The sequence below is a fragment of the Electrophorus electricus genome, chromosome 6 (assembly GCF_013358815.1).
Source record: "Electrophorus electricus isolate fEleEle1 chromosome 6, fEleEle1.pri, whole genome shotgun sequence".
Taxonomy (NCBI): Eukaryota; Metazoa; Chordata; class Actinopteri; order Gymnotiformes; family Gymnotidae; genus Electrophorus; species Electrophorus electricus.
In genome coordinates this window covers 10481523-10501643 of record NC_049540.1, presented here as the reverse complement: position 1 = coordinate 10501643, position 20121 = coordinate 10481523, and the positions used below count along the sequence as shown (strand labels likewise).

General features: G+C 41.2%; 3 protein-coding genes across 3 annotated transcripts; 2 read left to right on the top strand and 1 right to left on the bottom strand.

The window, feature by feature from the left end:
- Nucleotides 1-783: 783 nt before the first annotated feature.
- pdha1a (pyruvate dehydrogenase E1 subunit alpha 1a) lies at nucleotides 784-12247 on the bottom strand. Its single transcript, XM_026998450.2, has 12 exons — nucleotides 12132-12247; nucleotides 11065-11085; nucleotides 8904-8972; nucleotides 8443-8616; nucleotides 8036-8162; nucleotides 7507-7598; nucleotides 7287-7379; nucleotides 6947-7102; nucleotides 3047-3118; nucleotides 2578-2645; nucleotides 2057-2165; nucleotides 784-1842 (listed from the first exon to the last, which is right to left on the bottom strand). Exons 1-12 carry the CDS (start codon nucleotides 12186-12188, stop codon nucleotides 1678-1680), a joined length of 1203 nt encoding a protein of 400 aa, XP_026854251.1. The 5' UTR covers nucleotides 12189-12247; the 3' UTR covers nucleotides 784-1677.
- A 103-nt stretch (nucleotides 12248-12350) lies between these two features.
- Nucleotides 12351-14973, top strand: prdx4 (peroxiredoxin 4). The gene is made up of 7 exons (XM_026998451.2): nucleotides 12351-12667; nucleotides 13318-13435; nucleotides 13625-13741; nucleotides 13844-13966; nucleotides 14361-14491; nucleotides 14679-14713; nucleotides 14836-14973. Exons 1-7 carry the CDS (start codon nucleotides 12460-12462, stop codon nucleotides 14884-14886), a joined length of 783 nt encoding a protein of 260 aa, XP_026854252.1. The 5' UTR covers nucleotides 12351-12459; the 3' UTR covers nucleotides 14887-14973.
- Nucleotides 14974-16740: 1767 nt separating this feature from the next.
- On the top strand, nucleotides 16741-19437 carry LOC118240052 (diamine acetyltransferase 1-like). Its single transcript, XM_026998492.2, has 6 exons — nucleotides 16741-16968; nucleotides 17123-17174; nucleotides 17260-17340; nucleotides 17980-18081; nucleotides 18395-18435; nucleotides 18873-19437. The coding sequence occupies exons 1-6, from the start codon at nucleotides 16903-16905 to the stop codon at nucleotides 19041-19043; spliced, it is 513 nt and encodes a 170-aa protein (XP_026854293.1). The 5' UTR covers nucleotides 16741-16902; the 3' UTR covers nucleotides 19044-19437.
- Nucleotides 19438-20121: the final 684 nt, after the last annotated feature.

Here is a 20121-nt window from a genome sequence, read left to right as displayed (position 1 = left end):
AGGAAGAGACAAAGTGCTGCTAGTATTGGTAAAGAGCAGAGTGGAACTCTCAAACTGTTTTTCCATGAATTACACAGCTCAAAGTGAAACACTATGTTCCGGAGAGGGGCCTTGCCCAAAAGATGATTGTTAAGATTCTGCCCTTTTATCTATACAAGTCAATTTGCTCCTAATGCATTTCATGGAACAGCTCTGAAATGTCCCATTTTCTAAAGAGGGCCAGAGAGATGGAAAGATCTAATATTTAAAGAGGTCTTAGCTACTGCCTCTATTAGCACTGCTGGATAGGTTGTACTGTCTACTAAAAGCCCAATCACAGCATAAAACAGCTAAAATGTGGTTGATTCACCAGCTCGGTGGCCAAAACTGCAACTCCGGTGCAGTTTTAAAAGTTGTACAAGATAGCAACATGTATGAGGTGCTATAAACACACATATACCTAGATTTTAGGACTAATTCTTCTTCCAGCATGTGATTTATCAATCCCACATAGACCTAACTGATTGATACTTGGGGCAGGGCAGGGACTTGGGATCATCTCAGGCTGCCCCAACCTGTTACAATGCCAGCCATGTTGTGAACCTCTTCCTTTCAGTCCTAGAGCTGATCTTTTTACAATGAACATGCATGCCCAAGGACTCGATTTCTTAAAGGGAACATGAATTTGAGAGGCACCCGAATTGAATGCAACACAGTCCACGTTCTTGTCCCCAGCAAAGCAAAGCTATGTCCCCCCCCCCCCATGTAAAATGGGAAAAGGTGGACAATTAAAAAAGCAGACAATTAAATGTATTCATATTTTTAATTTTTATAAAGGCTATGGCAGAAACAACACAAACATGGCCAACATGGGATAAAAGCCTGACGTCTGACCTCAATTCCCCATTCACCATCACAAGTTTTCTTTTTAAATTGCCTCCAAAAATGGTTGTCAAAACTTTTAAAGTTGCTTCCTGCTTTAGAAACAAAACTACATTCTTCTGCCCCCCCCCCCCAAAAAAGAAAGAAAAATATTGGTTGGACAAAAAGAAACAGGAAATTATATTCAGGTCCAGTGGGCCTATATTTCCCATTGTGCGTTTCAGAGATTTAATTTCTGTACCACCACCTCCCCTCCTAGTTTTTACTCGACTTAAAAGTCTCCAGTAACTTTTCATCTAGCAGGCACAAATTGCTTGTCAAGATATAAAGCAACTAAATGGCATCCCATTACCTACATACAAATAACAGATTCCATATATAATGAAGTTCATTATTAAACAGCTTTTGTTGATATTTTGTGGATCCCCAGCAAACAAAAACATTCTAACTTGTGTAATTGTACATTCATTCCAATGAGCTTGTTTTTTTTACCTGGAGCAAACGAAAGGGTGGATGTGGCAGAAAACGGTGCCATCGGGAACAGGACGCAGAGTTTCAAATGGTGTGTTGTCGTCCTTAATTGACCCTTCAACCATCCAGTACAGTACAAATGTGGCTGTGTGTGTTTCTAGAAACATGTCAGTCTACAAATGCTAACACAGCTAACTATTAATGAAAGCTAGTGGGAGTTCAATTACCACAGAGACAATGAACAGCGCTAGCTCACCCCTGTCGGCTTACACTCAGGGTTAGCCATGTTAGCCTTTTTGGGTAAAGTACTCTCTGGAAGAAGAGGCTATAGGGCTTGCAGAGTTCTTAGCTGATGGACTTGAGCTTAGCCCAGGGGTTGGTTCCCCGTACCTCCATGGGAGGTTCATTGGAGAAGATGTGATTGCACAGGTCTTCCAGAGGGGGCTCAGGGTCTGTTGTGGCAAACTGAGCTGCATCCTCAATCTCCTTCCTGACCTCTACATCAATCTCCTGCAGGAATTGACAGAGACACACAATGTTTAGAACTGATCAAAACAAAAACTCATCCAACTGACTCTCACCTAAATACTGAAATGAATCTGGAACAGAAGGTACAGAACAGAGCAAAACCCCTTTTTCATAAAAATGACAGGACTAAAAGACCATAGTCTATGAAGGGAGATTTTTCTTCTGGTTGTATAAATGCTCTCCTCCCTGACCCCACCTTAAGCTCTTCCACGCTGGCCATGTTGTTGCTGATCATGCGGTCCTTCAACAGGGAGATGGGGTCACTCTTGCTGCGCACCTCCTGGATCTCCTCGCGTGTGCGGTAACTACGGAAACACAGCAAGGTCAAGAGGGGAAAGCTCATGCACTGTCGCCATGGTAGGTTTGGATGCCTGGGATGGGGTTACAAGGGTACTGTGGGAAACTAAGAGTGACGATAAAAACGAAAAGAACCTCACTACTATCCAGGAGGTCCAAGTAGGTGAGGAGTATGTAAGAAGTAAACAGATTGAACTCATGACAAAAACTTCCCCATGTTGGTTGTTATTATAAACAGAAATAAATGTAAAATGCATGCCATGCCAGTCAGGTAGACAGCTGATCAGTCTCCTCATTCACATCACTTTGTCTGACATGGTTATACAGATGACCTTGGTGTTGCTAGCACCTTGAGCTAACCCTTTTGTATACATATTACTGTAGGTGATGGTAGTGGAGGTGGTGATGAGTTATTCTTACCTGATGCCAGGATCACTCATGCTGTGTCCGTGGTAACGGTATGTCTGCAGCTCCATCAGAATTGGGCCCTACAAATTGTAACACAACTACAAGATTAACATGAATCTACAGATACCTCCAGACAATTCAAACCAAGCTGGCTGTTCCCCTCTGGCCTCTCATTTACAAGGTGTTTTCACTTCATGGTGTTTGTATTTCATACCATTCTGTGTAAACACTACAGACTATTGTGCATGAAAATCAACCGTTTCTGACAGTCCAACACTTATGGTCAAAGTCAAAGTCAGTGAACGTTAACTGAATGCATGTCTCTATGCACTGGACCACTGCCACCCACCTGATAGCCTGATTACATAAATAACCAAGTGCTTGGGGTGACCGTGATGAGGATATATGACTTCCTTTTTTGTCTGTCAGCAGCTAATTAGTCTGTTTTAAGGCCAGAGGTGTGAATGATATCTTGGTTTACCTTTCCAGATCTGCAGTGCTCTGCAGCAAACTTGGTGGCCTCCCTCACACACAGGATGTCCATACCATCGACCTTAATGCGCGCACACACACACACACACACACACACACGTGAATTACTGTAATTAATTCCTCATTCCTTATTTGTTAATATCTTAGTTTGAAGGAGTTATCTTAATTTTTTATTTTTATAAAAGTGAGCTACATTATTAAATCCTTATCACAAGTTTAGTCCTTTGACAGATGTACATCTATTTTTTAAAAATATTTGTCCTTACCTTAGTTTTTTTTTGTTTGTTATGTAAAACATGTAAATTTATATAGTTTGTTGGTTGATTTCACAGTATTGTGAATAACATTTGTTAGTTTTGCATGCATTTCCCCACATCTCTCACATGGAACTATGTGAGAACAGTACAGTACATATAGTGAATTCTGATTCAATAAAATCTTTAATTTTATATAGTAATGCAATGGTTCGACATTTATTTTATATTATTTGAGTGGCTTCCAATATAATTTTTGATCATCACAACCAGAAATGTATTTTATACACTCTTTCTATTTCTATCTTATTGATCTTAATCTTAACTTGATTTTTGATTTGCCCATTACCAATTTATTTGCTCCTTAATAGGATCAACTTTTACTAAAATTCAATAACTTGTTAGTTTCAAACCATTTCTTTAAAACTTTCACTTCCTTTTCCATTTAATTCAGAAACCATTTTCAAATAAATTGTCCTCAGAAAATAATATTTTAAAAATAACACTTTACAAATGTCATTTATATACAGTATAAACAACTTGGATCCTAGCACTGAACCTAGTGGAACCCCACAAGTAATCAAATTAGATTTGACATTATTTGTTCATATCGATATGTCCACCTGTGTGTCTATCTAATCATGCGATTAAGGGACACTGATGTTGCTATATCATATATCGGAAAGCGTGTTGACACTGTCATGAAGAGACATAGTGGTAACGACATGTTATGAGACTGTACATAAGTGTATATTCAGGACCAGCTAAAGTGGCGGTACACTCCGAACTGCCCGTCCGTGGTGTATCGTTAATTTTAGGCAATGACATTGCCATTAGTTTGCTGTTCTCTGTGCCCGAGGCAATAGAGAATCCTGTGGAGGTTAATGAGTCTGCACAAGAGGTATTAGGCACATTTCCTGCTTGTTTTTTTTTGACCCGTGCTCAAGCATAGAAACTCTGTAATGTGGTTCCCCTGAAAGGAAAATTCATGTGTGATGTGCCAGTAGGTGATGCCCAAGCAGTGCTTGAAGAAAATGTTGTGCCCGCTGTTCCTGATCCGGAGATACCAGATCTCATGTGGCAAAAGGAGCTGGCTGTGGCTCAGTGAGCCGACAGCACCCTTTTGCATTGCTTAACCCTCGCAGATAAACAAGGAGAAAAAGCTACAGGCTATAGTAGTGAGCATCACAATGAAAAAATGTTATTGCGGAAGTGGTCTTTGACTGACTCACTCTAGTGAAGCGTGGAACACAGTGATGCAAATAGTGGCACCAGCCACCGTGCCCATGTTTTATTTGTAGCTCATGGTCACCCACTGTCAGGTCACCTGGTTGTGAGGGTCCACACAGTGGATTTTGGAACATTTCCTTTGGCCATCAATTCGAAAAAACGTAGTTACTACTGCTGAACTTGCCCTACATGCCAAATGGTTAAGAAACCAAATCAGATTATTCCCCTTGCACCTTTGGTTCCAATTTCTGTGGTGGGTGAATGTTCTCTTCGACTGTGTAGGCCCCCTGCCAAAGGCACGGGCAGGATGTTATTTGCTGACTTTAATGTGTACCATTAGTATCATTAGATACTGAGATGCGATCCCCCTTCGTTCACTTAAATCTAAAGCAGTGATTAAGTTCTGTACTACCTTTGGCCTACCTAAATGTATCCAATCCGACAGAGGGACTAATTTAATCTCAAACCTATTTAAACCCATTACACAAGTAATGCATGAGTTAAGTATCCAACACCACTCCTTCAGTGCACATCACCCTCAGTCTCAAGGTGTGTTGGAAAGGTTCCATCAGACTTAAAAATATGCTGAGGTCTTACTGTACTGAGTATGAGAATGATCAGGATGATCGTGTTCCTCTGCTCCTTTTTGCTCCCCGTGACACTGCTACCCGTGACATTCTTTAGGGTTCAGCCGTAATGCACTGCTTTTCGGACACACAGTGTGCAGTCCACTCAAAGTTTTATCACACCCGTGGTTGTCATCCAGTCCCAGGACTAGTGTGCTTTGTGATTTTGTGGCTAAACTACCTAACTGATTGCAGTTTGTTAGAAAACTAGCCAAACAAACTAACAATCTTAGTGACTCCGAGGCAGCTATGAAGGCAATGCATGACCGAAAAGCAGCCGTTCTTTTGAGGCTGGTGACAAGGAATTAGCCCTTTTGCCCATGTCGGGATCTTTCTTGAGTGCACACTTTGCAGGTCCCTGACAGAAAAAAAGACTCCTATGAATTATGTTTTGGCTTCCCCTGATTGTAGACAAAAGACGCATATGAAAAGGTGGAGGAAGGGAAGAAGGGCTATTCTTGGGGCTCATTAGAGAATTTAATGCTGCTGTTTAGTGTTTTGACTTGTTTCTGCTTTTTGATATTGTGATTGCTTGGATTTGTGTGTATGAATTTGGATTCTCCTCTTGATTTACGCATCGATTTGTCCCTTATTGGTTTGGTTGCTGGTTAATATACGTCTCTTGTATCTTGTATATATTGTCCTGTATATAGCAGTTACACACTGGTGATGAGGAGTGGCTGCCATTTTGTCTGGGGGTGAATTTCTCTGTATATACCAGTATAGTCAATGTAGTCATTGTACGTTTCTTTTTGTTAGCTTAGTCAGTTGTCGTTTTGTTTCTTGTGTGGTTTTGTTTGTTGTGCTGGGCCACTCCTGAAGCTATTGCTCCAGTTACTTGTATAGTTCTAGATCTGAACAACAAAACTTAAATACACTTGACCTTTGCTTTCAACCTGTTTGTCTGGTTTGCATTCCATTATTTATTTTTACTGCTGTTACACTCAAACCCTGTTATGTCCTCCCAGCCTAGCCATTGATAATATGCATCATCAATGTAACTTATTAGCCATGAGTATGCTGTCTCTCTAATACCCTCTCTCATACTCTCTCTCTAGTTTCTTCATTAATAAGCCATGATCAATAGTATTTAATCTATAAACACCCTCACAGTATAGTCCCTGCTGACTATTGTAGTAAATGTCTCCATGAGCTGCTTCACTGCCATTGCGGTGGACCTATTTATTATAAAGCCAACCTTATGGTCACTCAATATAAAATGTTTTTCTATGAAATTAATCAAACCTGTGTATAAGTAGTCTCAATTTTTTTTTATAACTGGAAAAACAAACTATTCTATAATTTGAGAATAGATGTGTCTCCATTTTTATAAATAGGAATAACTCGCTGTTTTCATCTTGGTGGGAAATAATGAAAGATTGATTGTGAATGTGTGTAAAAGGTTTCATGCATTCTATAATATTTATTACCAAGGGCGCATCAATTACAGTCCAAATCACTGGACTTATTATACCTTTTTAAGTATACTATTTATTTTTTAGAAATCTATATAGTAAATATTGCAAAATGACGCCGGTGAGGTCGGCTGCCCTCACGACTGCTCCGTCCACACCTGAACTTGAAATCTTTTCTCTCTTTCTCCTTGGTAACCTATGGCTTGTCAGCATATTTATGCTTTCTTTTCATATAGCACAATTATTTGGACAAAAAGCCATACCTCAGTAGCATAAACCTCAGTAGCATCCTCAGTAGCATAAACCTCACTCCAGTATTCGTTCCTCAAGTCCCCCTTGGACTGTTTGTGTGTGTGTTTTTTACCCTCAGGCCTGGGATGAAGTCTCCTCTCTTGTAGTAGTCAGTGCTGGCTGCTGCCCTCTCCACAGACGTGCCCATACCATATTTGTTATTCTCACAGATAAAGATACATGGCAGTTTCCACAGAGCTGCCATGTTATATGTCTCAAAGATCTGACCCTGCATACAAAACACACAAAAGGTCCACCATTCGTCACTGGCTGAAGACATAACACTGAAGAGTAACAGAGTCAACGTTTAAAATCATCAGGACAACTCCCTGATTTTCTACAGTGCGTAATGCAAGTAGATGAAACCACAGCACAAGAAAGGGGAAAAAAATTTTTTTTAAATTGTGACTCACCTGATTGGCCGCACCATCACCATAGAGACAGACACAGAGCTCATTCTTGCCCTGATACTTGCAGGCCAATGCTACACCAGCCCCAAGAGGCACCTGGGAAATTACATTTAAATTTTACAATGAAAACCAAGGTAGAGCTGGAGCCGGTAGGCTAAAATACACCACTTGCATGCAGGAACATGACAGCAGCCAAAAAACTGCATCATGTATCCTGACTCACCTGGGCTCCCACGATTCCATTTCCTCCATAGAAGTGTTTGGCGTACATGTGCATGGAACCCCCCTTTCCCTTTGCGATGCCACCGCGACGGCCTGTTGGAGACCAGACACACAGGAACATGGGTGTTCAACTTGGACCTGCAATGGAGGGGTACACTAATAGAGCACAAGTACTTAGTATGTCTACCTACGTGAATACAGGCAGTACTCTGCTCTAACAGACATCAGTAGGATCCAACCCAAAAATGCTAAAATGCCTGAACTAAAGTAGCTAAACTAAAGTTCATGCCCAAAGTTGGTCTCCTGATTTATTTGATGATTTTCTGTGGTATATGCAGTGGTGCATTGGAACAGAGATGTAAATGGTTGGTTTAAAAAGTAACAAGTCCTGTCCTGATCACCCATTTGATTTCTATTTAGCTCGACCTGCTGATTTGAACCAATCTGAAAGCCAAGCACCTGGAATGAAACACTGAGGGAGGAGTGTGTGTGTGTGTGCGTGTGTGGGGGGGGTATTGTGGCATTTTCACCTGTGAGTTCTGCCATGATCTCACGGACGGTGCCGCCCCTAGTCAGGGTGTATCCATGAGCACGGTATGCTGTGATAAGGTGATCTGTGCGGTTAATGCCACTCTCAATCCCCACAGCACATGCCTCCTATTGGCACAGCATTAAGCAGACGGTGAGTGAGCGTGTTGTCTGCTAAAATCTTCAGATATTCCATCAAATCACTAAACAGAATTCACACCATGTGCTAGGTGAAAATGTGTCAGATGAAGAGAAGAGAGAAGACTGAAAAAGAAGGCTTTTAATGGAAACAATTTGTTCTTATGTGCAGATAGTGCTTTTTGAATGAAATCAAGACAACATGCAGTATCTGAAACTGTATCTGCTTGTAGTGAAGCTGTGTGTGTGTGTGTGTGTGGTGTCTCCTCACTTGTCCATCATACAGGTGACAAAAGCCTCGGATGATCTTCTGTTTGTATAGCTGGTCTGCCTTCAGCTCCATTCGTCTCATCACCTGCATGGTGCGGTAGTATTGAAGCCCCTCCTCCCTCGTAAGCACCGCCTGCAGGGGTGGACCCTCCTCCAGTTTGTGCAGGTCACATTTCTGCCCAAGAGTGACAGATAGTACATTCAGCCAATCAAGACATGACCATTATTCTGCTTATTACATATTTAATTAGGTTATTAACTACCATCATTTAACAGAATAGAGCAAAACTGAAGTATTTCCATCTGGGATTAGGGTGTTTACCTGATATTTATTAATTTGTCTATTTATTTACCTTGTAGTTGTGGTACCTGGCAGATGTTTTCTAGACTATGAATAAAATATTACCCAGGATTGAGCCCAGGATTTACCTGTGCCTGTGGTTGACACAGTTAACATCTCACCTTGATGTCAAAGGTAGCCTGGGGAGTGAAGTCTGCATAGGTTCTACTTGCCACCACCACTCTGCTTCCCTATAAAATGAAGAAATGAGAAGATGAGCACAGAAATTAAAACAACACTCCCATCCCCCCCCCCCGAACTTTTTGGCCAGCAGCAGAAAACAACGCGCGCGCGCGCGCACACACACACACACACACACACACACACACACACACACACACACACTTATATCCACCAGATGAAACATGAAAGCACACCAAACCATACCGGCAAACAAGCCTGACCACCTGAACCAAGACAATGGAATTCAAAGTAACACAGATTACACTCTGGTTACTCTGCGACACCAGGGAGATTAAACCAGTTGGATGCTTCAGAGACATAAAAAAAAGCTTCTCTTGTTTAAGTTAAGACACTGCAGTCGGTCAACAGTAAACATGATAAATCATGGAAACATACACTGAGGAACTGCTGTGCGCCGCAAGCAGTCAAGCTGCGTTCTGGGAAAACTCTGACCTAGCAGGTTAAGTGTAATGTATAGTGGGGGGGGTCATGCTTAGGTGGGTAAGCTGGGGATTGATGGGAAGCCAGGTATGTGATGTAGAGGAACAGTAAATGAGAAGCTGCCAGTACTCACAGCAAGCAGTGGCTGTGCTATGGCAGTCTCTACTGCCTGGCTGTAGATGTTCTCTGAAACATCAGCACTCGGGTGGCTCCCGTGTGGAGGAAGTGTGGCAGGGGTGTAATCAGTGAGGGGAGGGATTAATAGAGCAGAGATGGGGGCAAGGGTCACAGGCATGTTGTGGTCTGGTTAGGGCAAAAATGGGTGGGGTTCTCTCTGAAAAGTTCCGTATAACCAAACAATCTGGGGCATCATATTCAGGAGAAGGCATTTTAAAAACATGACCGCTTACTAATATTTCTTTTAAAGTTGATTCTAATAATGCATCATCCTTTGTGGATGTATCAAACACCATCTGTGATTCTTTCAGTGCTTCAACTGGTTCAAACACCTTTTCATTAGCTGGGGGGACCACAGACTCCCTTATAAAGACACCGTCTGTCCAGGCCACTGTTGGCTGCACTGAAAGCTTTTTTGGCTGGGGATCATCCACATTGTTCGCAATGCACACCAGAGATGCACTAGTTTCTTCCACACTAACCACTGGAGTCAAGGCTAGCAGTCGCTCTTCTGACTGCTGCACCAAGACCTCTGGTGTGTTTCTAGAGCTCCGGAACAGGGGGCAGAGGGATGGGAAGCACTGGATGTGTGTGGAGTGTCTGAGGGGAGTTTGGGGTATTTTTTAGGGTGTAATGTTGGGTCTGGGTCAGGGGACGAGGTCATGTTTGCGTACTCGCCCTGCCCTGCCAAGAGCTGCATTACAGCACTACACACAGATGACTGCAGAGAAGAGTCAGGCAAACAGGTCGCCATGATACAAGTCAAAGATCAAGACACCCCACTCCCACAAAAAAAGCCAGAACAAGCAGAGTAAATGTTAAATATTACCACTCATCACTCTAGACAAAATGCTTCAAATATAAAAGGTGACTGGTATTGAACTTCATATCTGCTCCACTAATTAAACAAGTTCAGCATGCAAGGTAAATCTACAGTCCTCTAAGGCTTATTAACGCCACAGTATTCAGCAACCTGCTCAGCTGCTTTCTGAATAAATAAATCAACAATACACACTGAATTCATAGTATGTACACACACCTATCTGTTTGGAGTGGGTCTATGTTTGTGTGTGTGAGAAAGAGAGACAGAGACATTAGCATGAACTAGCAGCAGCAGGCAGGAGTGACTAGTTGAAATGCAACTCCATTAAGACAAATTACACCAGTACAATGTAAAATTGGTTTTAGATTATGCACCATAATTGATGGTTTTTAAGAAAATAAACTAGCTCATATAAATAAAACTGACAGTAGACTAATAGAAAAAATGAGAGCAAATCACTGAATTATAATAATTTGTAAACACACACACACACACACACACACACACACACACACACACACACACACACAATCTTTGACCTTCATAAAGGGAGCAAAGCCAGAAGAACAAAACAGTAAATCACAGTATTTCTGGACCTAAATATATAGTGATGTACTGATGAGCTGCAGCCATTCCACCCTTTCATCAGAAACCCTTACCTCACGAACCAGTTCAGCTCCCTTACAGACAGCCCATGAAAGAGAGAGAGAGAGGGAGAGGGAGAGAGAGAAAATATATAAATATAATTATTATGAAGTGACCTCCCCTTTCCAGTGCTACAAACACTACTGCATCGAGCGTGATTCCGTTAGCTACATTCCAAAACAAAGTTAACAATAACAGGCATCACAGTCATGTCGCACCCTTTACTTTGGCATTAAATTAAACAGATGTCGAGGAACAAGCTCATCAGGCTAGAGCACATGAACTCTCAGAGGGGACCGCTGTGAGGAGTGACTAACCTGCCCAAGTCCCCGCTTCCGGTAACGTATACAATATAAGAATGTGATGGTACCTTTTCAGACTTGCACACAGCTCACCGCAGCCTACGTAGGCATGGCTTAGTACAGAGGCAAGGTTACGAGTGACTAAGTGTTGCCACTGTTGCGTTTGAGACAAGATGCAGACACTGAAATTTGGCGAAATTTGCGCCATGTACATAGTTTGCTAGTTAGCTATCTTAACTGAAAACAATTGATCACTGCTGGCAGCACAATTGTGTTGCTTAGATTTGAAGCCATGACATTAGCAACTAAATGACACCAAGATGACAGACAGGTTCATTTTATTTTAAGAATACTTAGCTAACATGATTACATAACGTGGACGTATTTCAGCGCTGACTCGGTTGGCTAGCTAACCTTGATGTGTTCAGCACATTAGTTTCCTTCCAGTTAGTTAGCTAACGTTAACCTAGCTAACATATTCCTGAAACCTACCTTTAAAGTAAACCTCTTTTACCTAAATATAACCGATCCATTGAACTGTACTGTAAACATCCACTAAGATTCTTACAGATTGTAGCTACCTAGCCAAAGCCAATCTGGCCCAGTAAGATACCTTTGCAAGGTCAACATAACTATGCTAGCGGTTAGCTAAGCTACATGGCTACCGCAAGCACGGATGCGGTTCTGTGACTTGCTCACAGAACAGCTTTGTTCCTCTGCTCTTGAGCACCAGCAACATAAACCTTTGATAACGAAGAGCACAGAGATACGATACTTACGTTTCTGTTGGCACTGCCCCTCAGTACGTTGGATATGATGTTAAGCATCTTTTGCATGCTACCAAGGCCAGCTCAAACCAAGAAGAGTCGCCTCTGTCCTTCCACAATGATTTTACAATCATTTCAGCGCAGTCATGTGGCTACACCGCCCCCTACTTGCCAGTAATGCTCAAATCAAACCATTAAATATTATATATCATCTGCTCAGACTCCATTCGCAATCTTCACTCGATCCAGTTGTGTTAAGAATCGGCGAAAAAAGACGGAAATAATCGGAGCCAGTCGTTTTCCCGCTGGTAGAAAGACGTGAACCGTGCGAGCCACAGCAATGGACGTCTTGCATTATAGTAAAATGGCCAAAAAGTTGATCAGCGTGTTTTGCACACTGTGCTTGCTTTTTGAGTTCACGGTCGAGCAAGGCGCAAATGAGAAAAAGGACCAGGAATGCTACAACTACGCCGGAGGACACGTTTACCCTGGCGAGGCTTTTCGCGTTCCCGTGTCCGACCATTCCTTGCATCTCAGCAAAGCAAAAAGTAAGCATTGCGTTGCATTTTCTTTCCCCCCCGCAGATCCTTTGTGTGCATGCTTACATGATTACTGTCTCTTTGCTTTACAGCACCACTTGGCACTGACTCAAGTGGGTTTTGAAAAGTGCACTTTTATGTGAGCTATGGTTTCAGTTTTTAGAACACGCTACCTTAGTGGCTTTAGTAGTAGCTACGTTAGCTTTGGCCTGCACATAACTATGGTGAAGCATACTTTTAACAATACAGCCATTTACAGATTCGTGTAGTTAGCCTTCACCTTATAATCGGCTAAATGACTTATATTTCTATATTCAATGCTGTTGGACGCACGGGTAGTTTTTTTTTAAATTGTAGATTAGATTTGCCTAGAGATTCTATTTGACATCTATTTAAAATGCCGTAAATGTAAGAGGTTTTGTTTTGGAGAACTAATCTCACTCCCCTTGGTACACGTCACGGTTGGACAGCATTCACGGACATACTGCAAATTGGTGGCCTGGCATGATTTTTAAGAAGACAATTTTAGTGTCATGGGCCAGAGCATTTTTTTTGTATCACCCCTCCCCCAGCACCCATATTTTTTCGATTATTATATTATGAGATACGTTTAAACCTTTTTAAATCTCTCAGATTTGTGAAAACCTGCTGTGTTGCAGTCTCTAAACCCGCACCACACTGGGAGGGAACAGCTGTCATCAGCGGAGAGTTCAAAGACCTGAAACTATCTGACTATATAGGAAAATATTTAGTCTTCTTCTTCTATCCCCTTGACTTGTGAGTGTGCACCTGCAAACGTAAATCTGATCACTGTATATCTGCTGGGATCTGTTTCACAGCATGATGTATCTTATCTTTTCTAAAGTGAAACACTCATTCATTAGCATATAAAAAAGTTTCTCTGTGTGGTAAAAAAAAAATCAGGCTCATAGTGGAATACAATCTGTGCTCTGCCGCTGTCTGTAGCACTTTCGTATGTCCCACTGAGATCATTGCGTTCAGCGACCGGGTGAATGAGTTCCACGCCATCAATGCTGATGTTGTGGCATGTTCTGTCGACTCACAGTTCACCCACCTGGCCTGGTGAGGACATATTCTTCAGCCATCTCCATTCTGTTCTGTTATGTTATATAATACAACATATTATCTTGCAATAATTAAATTTATTTGTTTTTGTGTTTTTAGGATTAATACCCCCAGGAAGCAGGGAGGTCTTGGACCACTGAAAATTCCCCTCCTGTCTGACCTCACACACCAGATCGCCAAGGATTATGGCGTCTACCTGGAGGACCAGGGACACACACTCAGGTTAAGACACACACATGCAACACATCACAGCTTAACAGGCACATAAAAACCACAGATACCAGTAACGATTCAAAGAGAATAGTACGGGGGTGTTATAAGAACACATGTAGAGCTGCTATGTGAACACACCTGTTTTTAAGAACTTTTATATGCATACATTGGTTTTTATGTTTGTCTTGGATCTCAAAAATCAGAATCTGTTTATTTGGCAAATGTACTCAGTACATAAGAATTTTGTTAGAATAGCACAGGAACATGTAACATATAATCACATCAACTTTAGACCTTAGTGAAGATTGAGACTTTTGGTGAGCTCCATGGAGATTACATTGTAATCTGTTTTAGCTATCTGTTGACACATGCATATTTATTTATTTGTTTGTTTGTTTGTCAGAGGTCTGTTCATCATCGATGGTAAAGGCATACTGCGGCAGATCACTATGAACGATCTGCCTGTGGGTCGCTCCGTGGATGAGACGCTCAGACTGGTGCAGGCCTTCCAGTACACGGACAAGCACGGAGAAGGCAGGCCCCCCACACACACAATTTTCCTCACACAGCAGTCTCTCACTCTGTCTTTCTCTTGCAGATTCATATACACGCATGTACACTTTTCTTTTTCAGTCTCAAACTCTCACTCGCTCTCACACACACCTGCAGCACTATGTTGTCCCAGTTTTATAATGAATTTATTTGTTCTCTCTATTTACAGTTTGCCCAGCTGGCTGGAAACCGGGCAGTGAAACGGTGAGTCCTATCTTAAGCCCGTGTGCGTGTGTGCGTGCGTGCATGTGTGTACGCGCGTGCGCCAGTGAGATTGTGATCTCACTCTGGATTAATTCTATTTCTGTCTTTTCTTTCCTCTGCAGATTATTCCTGACCCCTCTGGCAAACTGAAGTATTTTGACAAACTGAACTAACATCTATGTTTTACATTTGCCATTGCTGTGAGTGCTCTAGGTGTACAGCTGTGTGCTAAGCACAGAATAAACAGGGTTTTTGATAGAGCTGTGGTCTGTTTGGTCCATACATCTGATTTTATCATTTTTGAGATTTGCTTGTAAAATGCATATTCTGCATGTAAAAGACTAGTGTGTGTTTGGTTGTTTGATGGTTCTTGGTTCCATTTTCAGTGACAACACAATGCAAGCACACCCATATACAAAGAGTAAGAACAGGTTAAGTTGTTACAGAAGTTGTTACAGAAATTACATGCAGCATTTCACCAGCATTTTAGTACTTCACACTAACCTGCAGAGAGTGCTGATGCACCATGTTTGGGAAACATTCTAACATTTTCAATAAGCTTCCTCTAGATCCATTTTAATGCAGTCATATTGCATTTTAACTGACTTTCAATTATATGTTTTTTTTCGTACACAGTTGTAAAACACTCTTCAGAATTTCACTCACTGGCTTCTGTTTGAATCCTCTAGAGTTGTGTTTCCAGCAGCTCTCAGAACAACCCTGTCTGCTGTATGTAGGCCTGTGCAAATTTTACAAAATCCTCTGGAAAAAGTTTAATGAAAACCTGCAAGAACATTCTGCGTTTTGTTGTTGAATTTGAACATTTCTATGCTTACGCCTACTTTGTTTTCCAAACAGAGCTTGGTAATGAACTACAACTTTTACAGGGGAGACGCTCTGATGTCTTAATTTATGCCCAGGAAAGTCCTGGACATCTCCATGATGCTGTTACTTTTATCTAATCATAAATAAACCTAAATTAAAACCCTGTAATTTTGTTTATTGTCCTTGTATTTAGTGTTTTCTCAACTTCAGACATGTTCATGCACCTGCACTTGCAGCAAAGATCAGCTGCCATGCAATGTCACCTTAAGGGTCAAAGGTACGATATAGGGAACTTTGTCCCAGCAAAGAGGCATGCTGTAAATTTCCACTTGGTACAGTGGAACTCTTGGCTCTGTTGCACAACATTCAGGAACTCTGTCCAAAAGCATAACATTTTGTTAAACATCTGGTTGAAATTCAGTGATGGCTGTTTTAATTCTAGCTTGAACACCTTGTATCACAATGAGCTTGGAACAGTTCTGCTTAGCACCACAAAAAGGATTTAAGCTGCTCAACTCAGCACTGTCACCCATGGGCTTTGCTTTCCCTGTCTATACATTGCACTTCTTTTATTTTTCTGTGAAAACACCCATGCTGAGCTGAATAGCTCAATCACACTGACATAGTCAATTTGCAGAACAAAATACTACAGTGCCCAAGGCTGCCAGGGCCACTAGAAAACAGCAGGACTAAGAATCAATGTATACTACTTTAGAGAACATTCAGAAAAGGTTCTTTAAACAGCAACAACTGTTAACCTCATAAACTCAGTGCTACAGTGACAGCAATATTTATGCAAGGGTAGAGATGAACCTGCTGGTGTCTGGTGGTTCTTCCTATTTCTTAAATACACTGGAATATGAACCTGTAAGTTTAGGAGATTCAGTAATGTCACCGTCGACATATGTCTACAACTGTTTATGCAGTGCTGTAGAGTCTTAAGAGCTTTTTTTTTTTTTTTTAATGCACAGGCAGTTTTGTGTTTATTGCTGTGTAGTATCAGAAAGATTGTAAGTAGAACTAAGCTAAAATATTTTGACATTTATTAACCCTTGTTTTAACAATAAGCGTAACTAACACGCAAGGAAAACGACTGTTGACAAATAATCACTATCCTGTGTTTAATATTTCAGCAAGTCTCACAAAAACAAATAAACGGAAAACTCCGCCCATATGCAGCGCATAAATAGAGGTCGCGAGCTCTAGCGGACAGCAGCTCACTTATGCGTTTTCACAGGAAAGGGCGAGAGACCTAGACTCACTTCTGACTGTAGCCCCCCGGGGGAGCGGATGAAGAAGCAAATTTTGCTACATTTCACATACAGAGGACTTGTAAGTAAAGGAAAGAAAAGTAAACGAAGAAAATGGCCAATTTCATTTTACGGAAAGCGGAACCCAAAGACGTGTCTGACATATTGCGACTCATAAAGGTAAACAATTCGATATGGATTACCTATTTAAATGAGGACAAATAAACGTTTACAATGAAAAAACGTTGCGTGTGCGAGGTTTTAAAAACCGTAAGTGAAAGTTAAAGCAGTATTGCAAGAACCTTATCAGCTGTTCACTTTTATCTTGCTGTAGGAACTGGCCAAGTACGAGGAAATGGAAGAACAAGTCATTTTAACTGAAAATGGTAAGCCAAGCCAAGCCAAATCAAGCAAGCTAAGCATGAAAAAGGTCACACGCAACGTTCTTTTATTCGAGTTAATTTATTTCAGATTTGCTGGAGGATGGTTTCGGGGATCACCCTTTCTATCACTGCATCGTTGCTGAAGTGCCTAAGGAGAAAGGCACGAACGGTAAGATTCCCAGGGTTTTTTCCACTATCAGATTCTGGCTGACGGTACCTCTGTTAAACTTTTCGCTCCCGAACTAGATATAAAGTGCACCACATTGTGACGAATCCCAAACCCCACTCTGTAATTTATGTCTTCAGGTTACAGTCTCTTGCTTCGCCGTGTACACTACCCGTTTCGTGTACATGGGTGGGCGGGGAGGTAACTGAAAGATCGGTTACAGTAGTGTAACATACAAATACACAAAGTACAGGTAAGGTCCACGGGACATGGAGTTTCGCCAGCCTTACACCACACAAAGATCTGCCCAAAACTAACCAAAATGATAATAGACTATTAACGTTTTATGCTGTATAAAAAGTTAATGAAACTGAGCTGTACTAACATAAAAAAAAAAACTCACACACGCTCTTTAGAATGGCAAATTGGTGGTGTAGGGTGGCAAATGGTGTTGTAATTAGCAATAGTGACCATTTAATTTCAAAAACATCTAAATCATAAATGGTGACATCAAAAAAGACCAATTTACCAGTGTAATCTGTTATGAATATTGTCGTCAACATTTTGGAAACCAGGTGATTCTGTCCACTGTGGATTTTCCAGTCAACTGATGCTCAAGTGTTATTATCCCATTCCCACCAGGCTTCACAGTGATTGGCTTTGCCATGTATTATTTCACCTATGACCCCTGGATTGGGAAGCTGCTCTACCTGGAAGATTTCTATGTCATGAAGGAGTACAGAGGTACATGGGTGATGAGTTTAGAGTCATGGTTTAGATTTGGTACTCAAGCAGTGACAAACAGACAGCACTTACAGTTACTTAGATCCAGTCCTGGCGTTCCTCAGCACAGCACTGTTTGGTGTTTTGTCTGTGGCAATATATTTGCTTCAGATAATCAGATTATTATCAAATTGTGCTTATTACCTATTAATTTCATAGTGTTTTAATGCAGAACAAAACATGACACTCAGGAGTTATGTTGAGTAATGGAAGGTAAAAAAAATAGTGCAGCTGTTGCTTGTTTACATTTCACATCTCTGTATTCCCTCGTTAGGTTTTGGAATCGGGTCACAAATCCTGAAGGAGCTCAGCCATGTACGTATCTCCCTCCTGCAAGTTAATGGGTTGGGCTGAAAAACAACACAGACACTGCTGTGCTTGTTGTTTACAGCCCAGCAGTGCCCATGTAGATCTGTAGATGGAGCCACTGGTAGCCACTGGCCCATAAAGGTCTGTGTCTTGGCATCCATGTTTGTGGCTCACATGGAACCTGCAAGTTAATAATAATTGAGGACTGTTGATTAGCTGTGATATACTCTTTCCCCAAAGCAACATTCATATGAATATCCTAAGTACAATGTTCACATTACAATGAATTCTAAGAAGTATGAATTAATGCCATCACAATTTAGTAACACCTCAGAGCATTTAGTGGAATCCTCTGAGGTGTTAATTAAAACAAGATAGTTTGGCTTCTCTTTTCCATCTAATAAGACTCTGGTTACCGTGACGTTCCTCTGCCCCTCCCCCAGACAGCGGTGAAGACTCGCTGCAGCAGTATGCACTTCATCGTGGCGGAGTGGAACAAACCGTCCATCGAGTTCTACAAGCGGCGTGGAGCCTCAGACCTCTCGCTCGAGGAGGGCTGGCGACTGTTTAAGATCGACAAGCAGAGTCTCATGAAAATGATGGCTGAAGAGTGAAAATTGAAATAATTTAGAAATTTGTTTGGTTCATTGTAATTCTATGTGTATACAGTGTAATGAGATTTGTGAAGCCTATAAAGTAAAATCAAAAACAAAGCCAAAAAAAAAAAATAGCAGGAAAGTAATTTTTTGGAATAAAAATTCACAGAAGCACATAGTCAGACTACGGATAACTGCTGGATAATGTTCAAACTGTTCTGCACTATTCATAGCTATTTGTTACTGTGTAGTTGTATTAATAATTATAAAGATTTTTGACTCTTGTACTAATTTATATTGCTAAAATGTTACATACTTCTAATTTGGCAAAGAACTACGTAAATATACAATGTAAATGTGTTTCTTTTTGTCGTGTCTTACAAAGTAAATAAAAACGTGACCAGTACAGGAACTCTCTGAGTCACACAAAAAGTGGATTACAACTATCTGGGGGATGAGAAAGTTTGTGAGCCTCAAAGATAATCAGAGGCTTCACATATAGCACAGTGAAAAAAACACATGGAGACTTATGAAGGCCCCAGAGCTCTCTGACCTCCCTGTGGCTGCAGTAAGAATGTAGCAGGGTTATTTATGACATAACTGAAGGCATTTGTTCCCTGCCACCAAGAGAGAGGCCTTTGTTTAACAATACCACAGGCACACTCTGAACATGAGATTCTAGATTACCAAAAGAAGCATTTCTTAAATTTATGACAGGCATTATCTCATTGGAGACATCCACTTTAGGACTATGTGTGATTATTCTCTAAAACGTTCTAGACTTGTTAACACAGGCCTTTAAGCTGTCTGTTCTGTCCGTCTTTAAGAGTAAGCTATCCTCACAAATAGCCTTATTGATTGTCAAATCATCTAATCAGATAGTAAAACTCGGCAGTTCAGTGCTCATGTTTTATTCAAATAAGAATTTATAGTTATTCCACTCTGACTAATTAGACTATATATTACATACTACCACACAGCAATTTTAAATGACTATGAGTCAAGGACTCATGTTTTTATCTTAATAGACTCAACTAATCTGGTTCACAGTAGACAATTGTTAAAGCCTATCTGAGCCCATGCTGCAGGTCCCTGA

What these genes read in the sequence shown, in the direction of transcription:
- pdha1a (XM_026998450.2), bottom strand. Translation starts at nt 12,188, where the DNA reads ATGCAAAAGATGCTTAACATCATATCCAACGTACTGAGGGGCAGTGCC. An exon ending in ATGGAATCGTGGGAGCCCAG is followed by an intron (nt 7,380 to 7,506) that starts GTGAGTCAGGAT and finishes GTAATTTCCCAG; the next exon opens with GTGCCTCTTGGGGCTGGTGT. An exon ending in CCAGCGTGGAAGAGCTTAAG is followed by an intron (nt 1,843 to 2,056) that starts GTGGGGTCAGGG and finishes CAATTCCTGCAG; the next exon opens with GAGATTGATGTAGAGGTCAG.
- prdx4 (XM_026998451.2), top strand. Translation starts at nt 12,460, where the DNA reads ATGGACGTCTTGCATTATAGTAAAATGGCCAAAAAGTTGATCAGCGTG. An exon ending in CAGTTCACCCACCTGGCCTG is followed by an intron (nt 13,742 to 13,843) that starts GTGAGGACATAT and finishes TTGTGTTTTTAG; the next exon opens with GATTAATACCCCCAGGAAGC. An exon ending in GGAAACCGGGCAGTGAAACG is followed by an intron (nt 14,714 to 14,835) that starts GTGAGTCCTATC and finishes TTTCCTCTGCAG; the next exon opens with ATTATTCCTGACCCCTCTGG.
- LOC118240052 (XM_026998492.2), top strand. Translation starts at nt 16,903, where the DNA reads ATGGCCAATTTCATTTTACGGAAAGCGGAACCCAAAGACGTGTCTGAC. An exon ending in AGTCATTTTAACTGAAAATG is followed by an intron (nt 17,175 to 17,259) that starts GTAAGCCAAGCC and finishes AATTTATTTCAG; the next exon opens with ATTTGCTGGAGGATGGTTTC. An exon ending in TAAGGAGAAAGGCACGAACG is followed by an intron (nt 17,341 to 17,979) that starts GTAAGATTCCCA and finishes CATTCCCACCAG; the next exon opens with GCTTCACAGTGATTGGCTTT.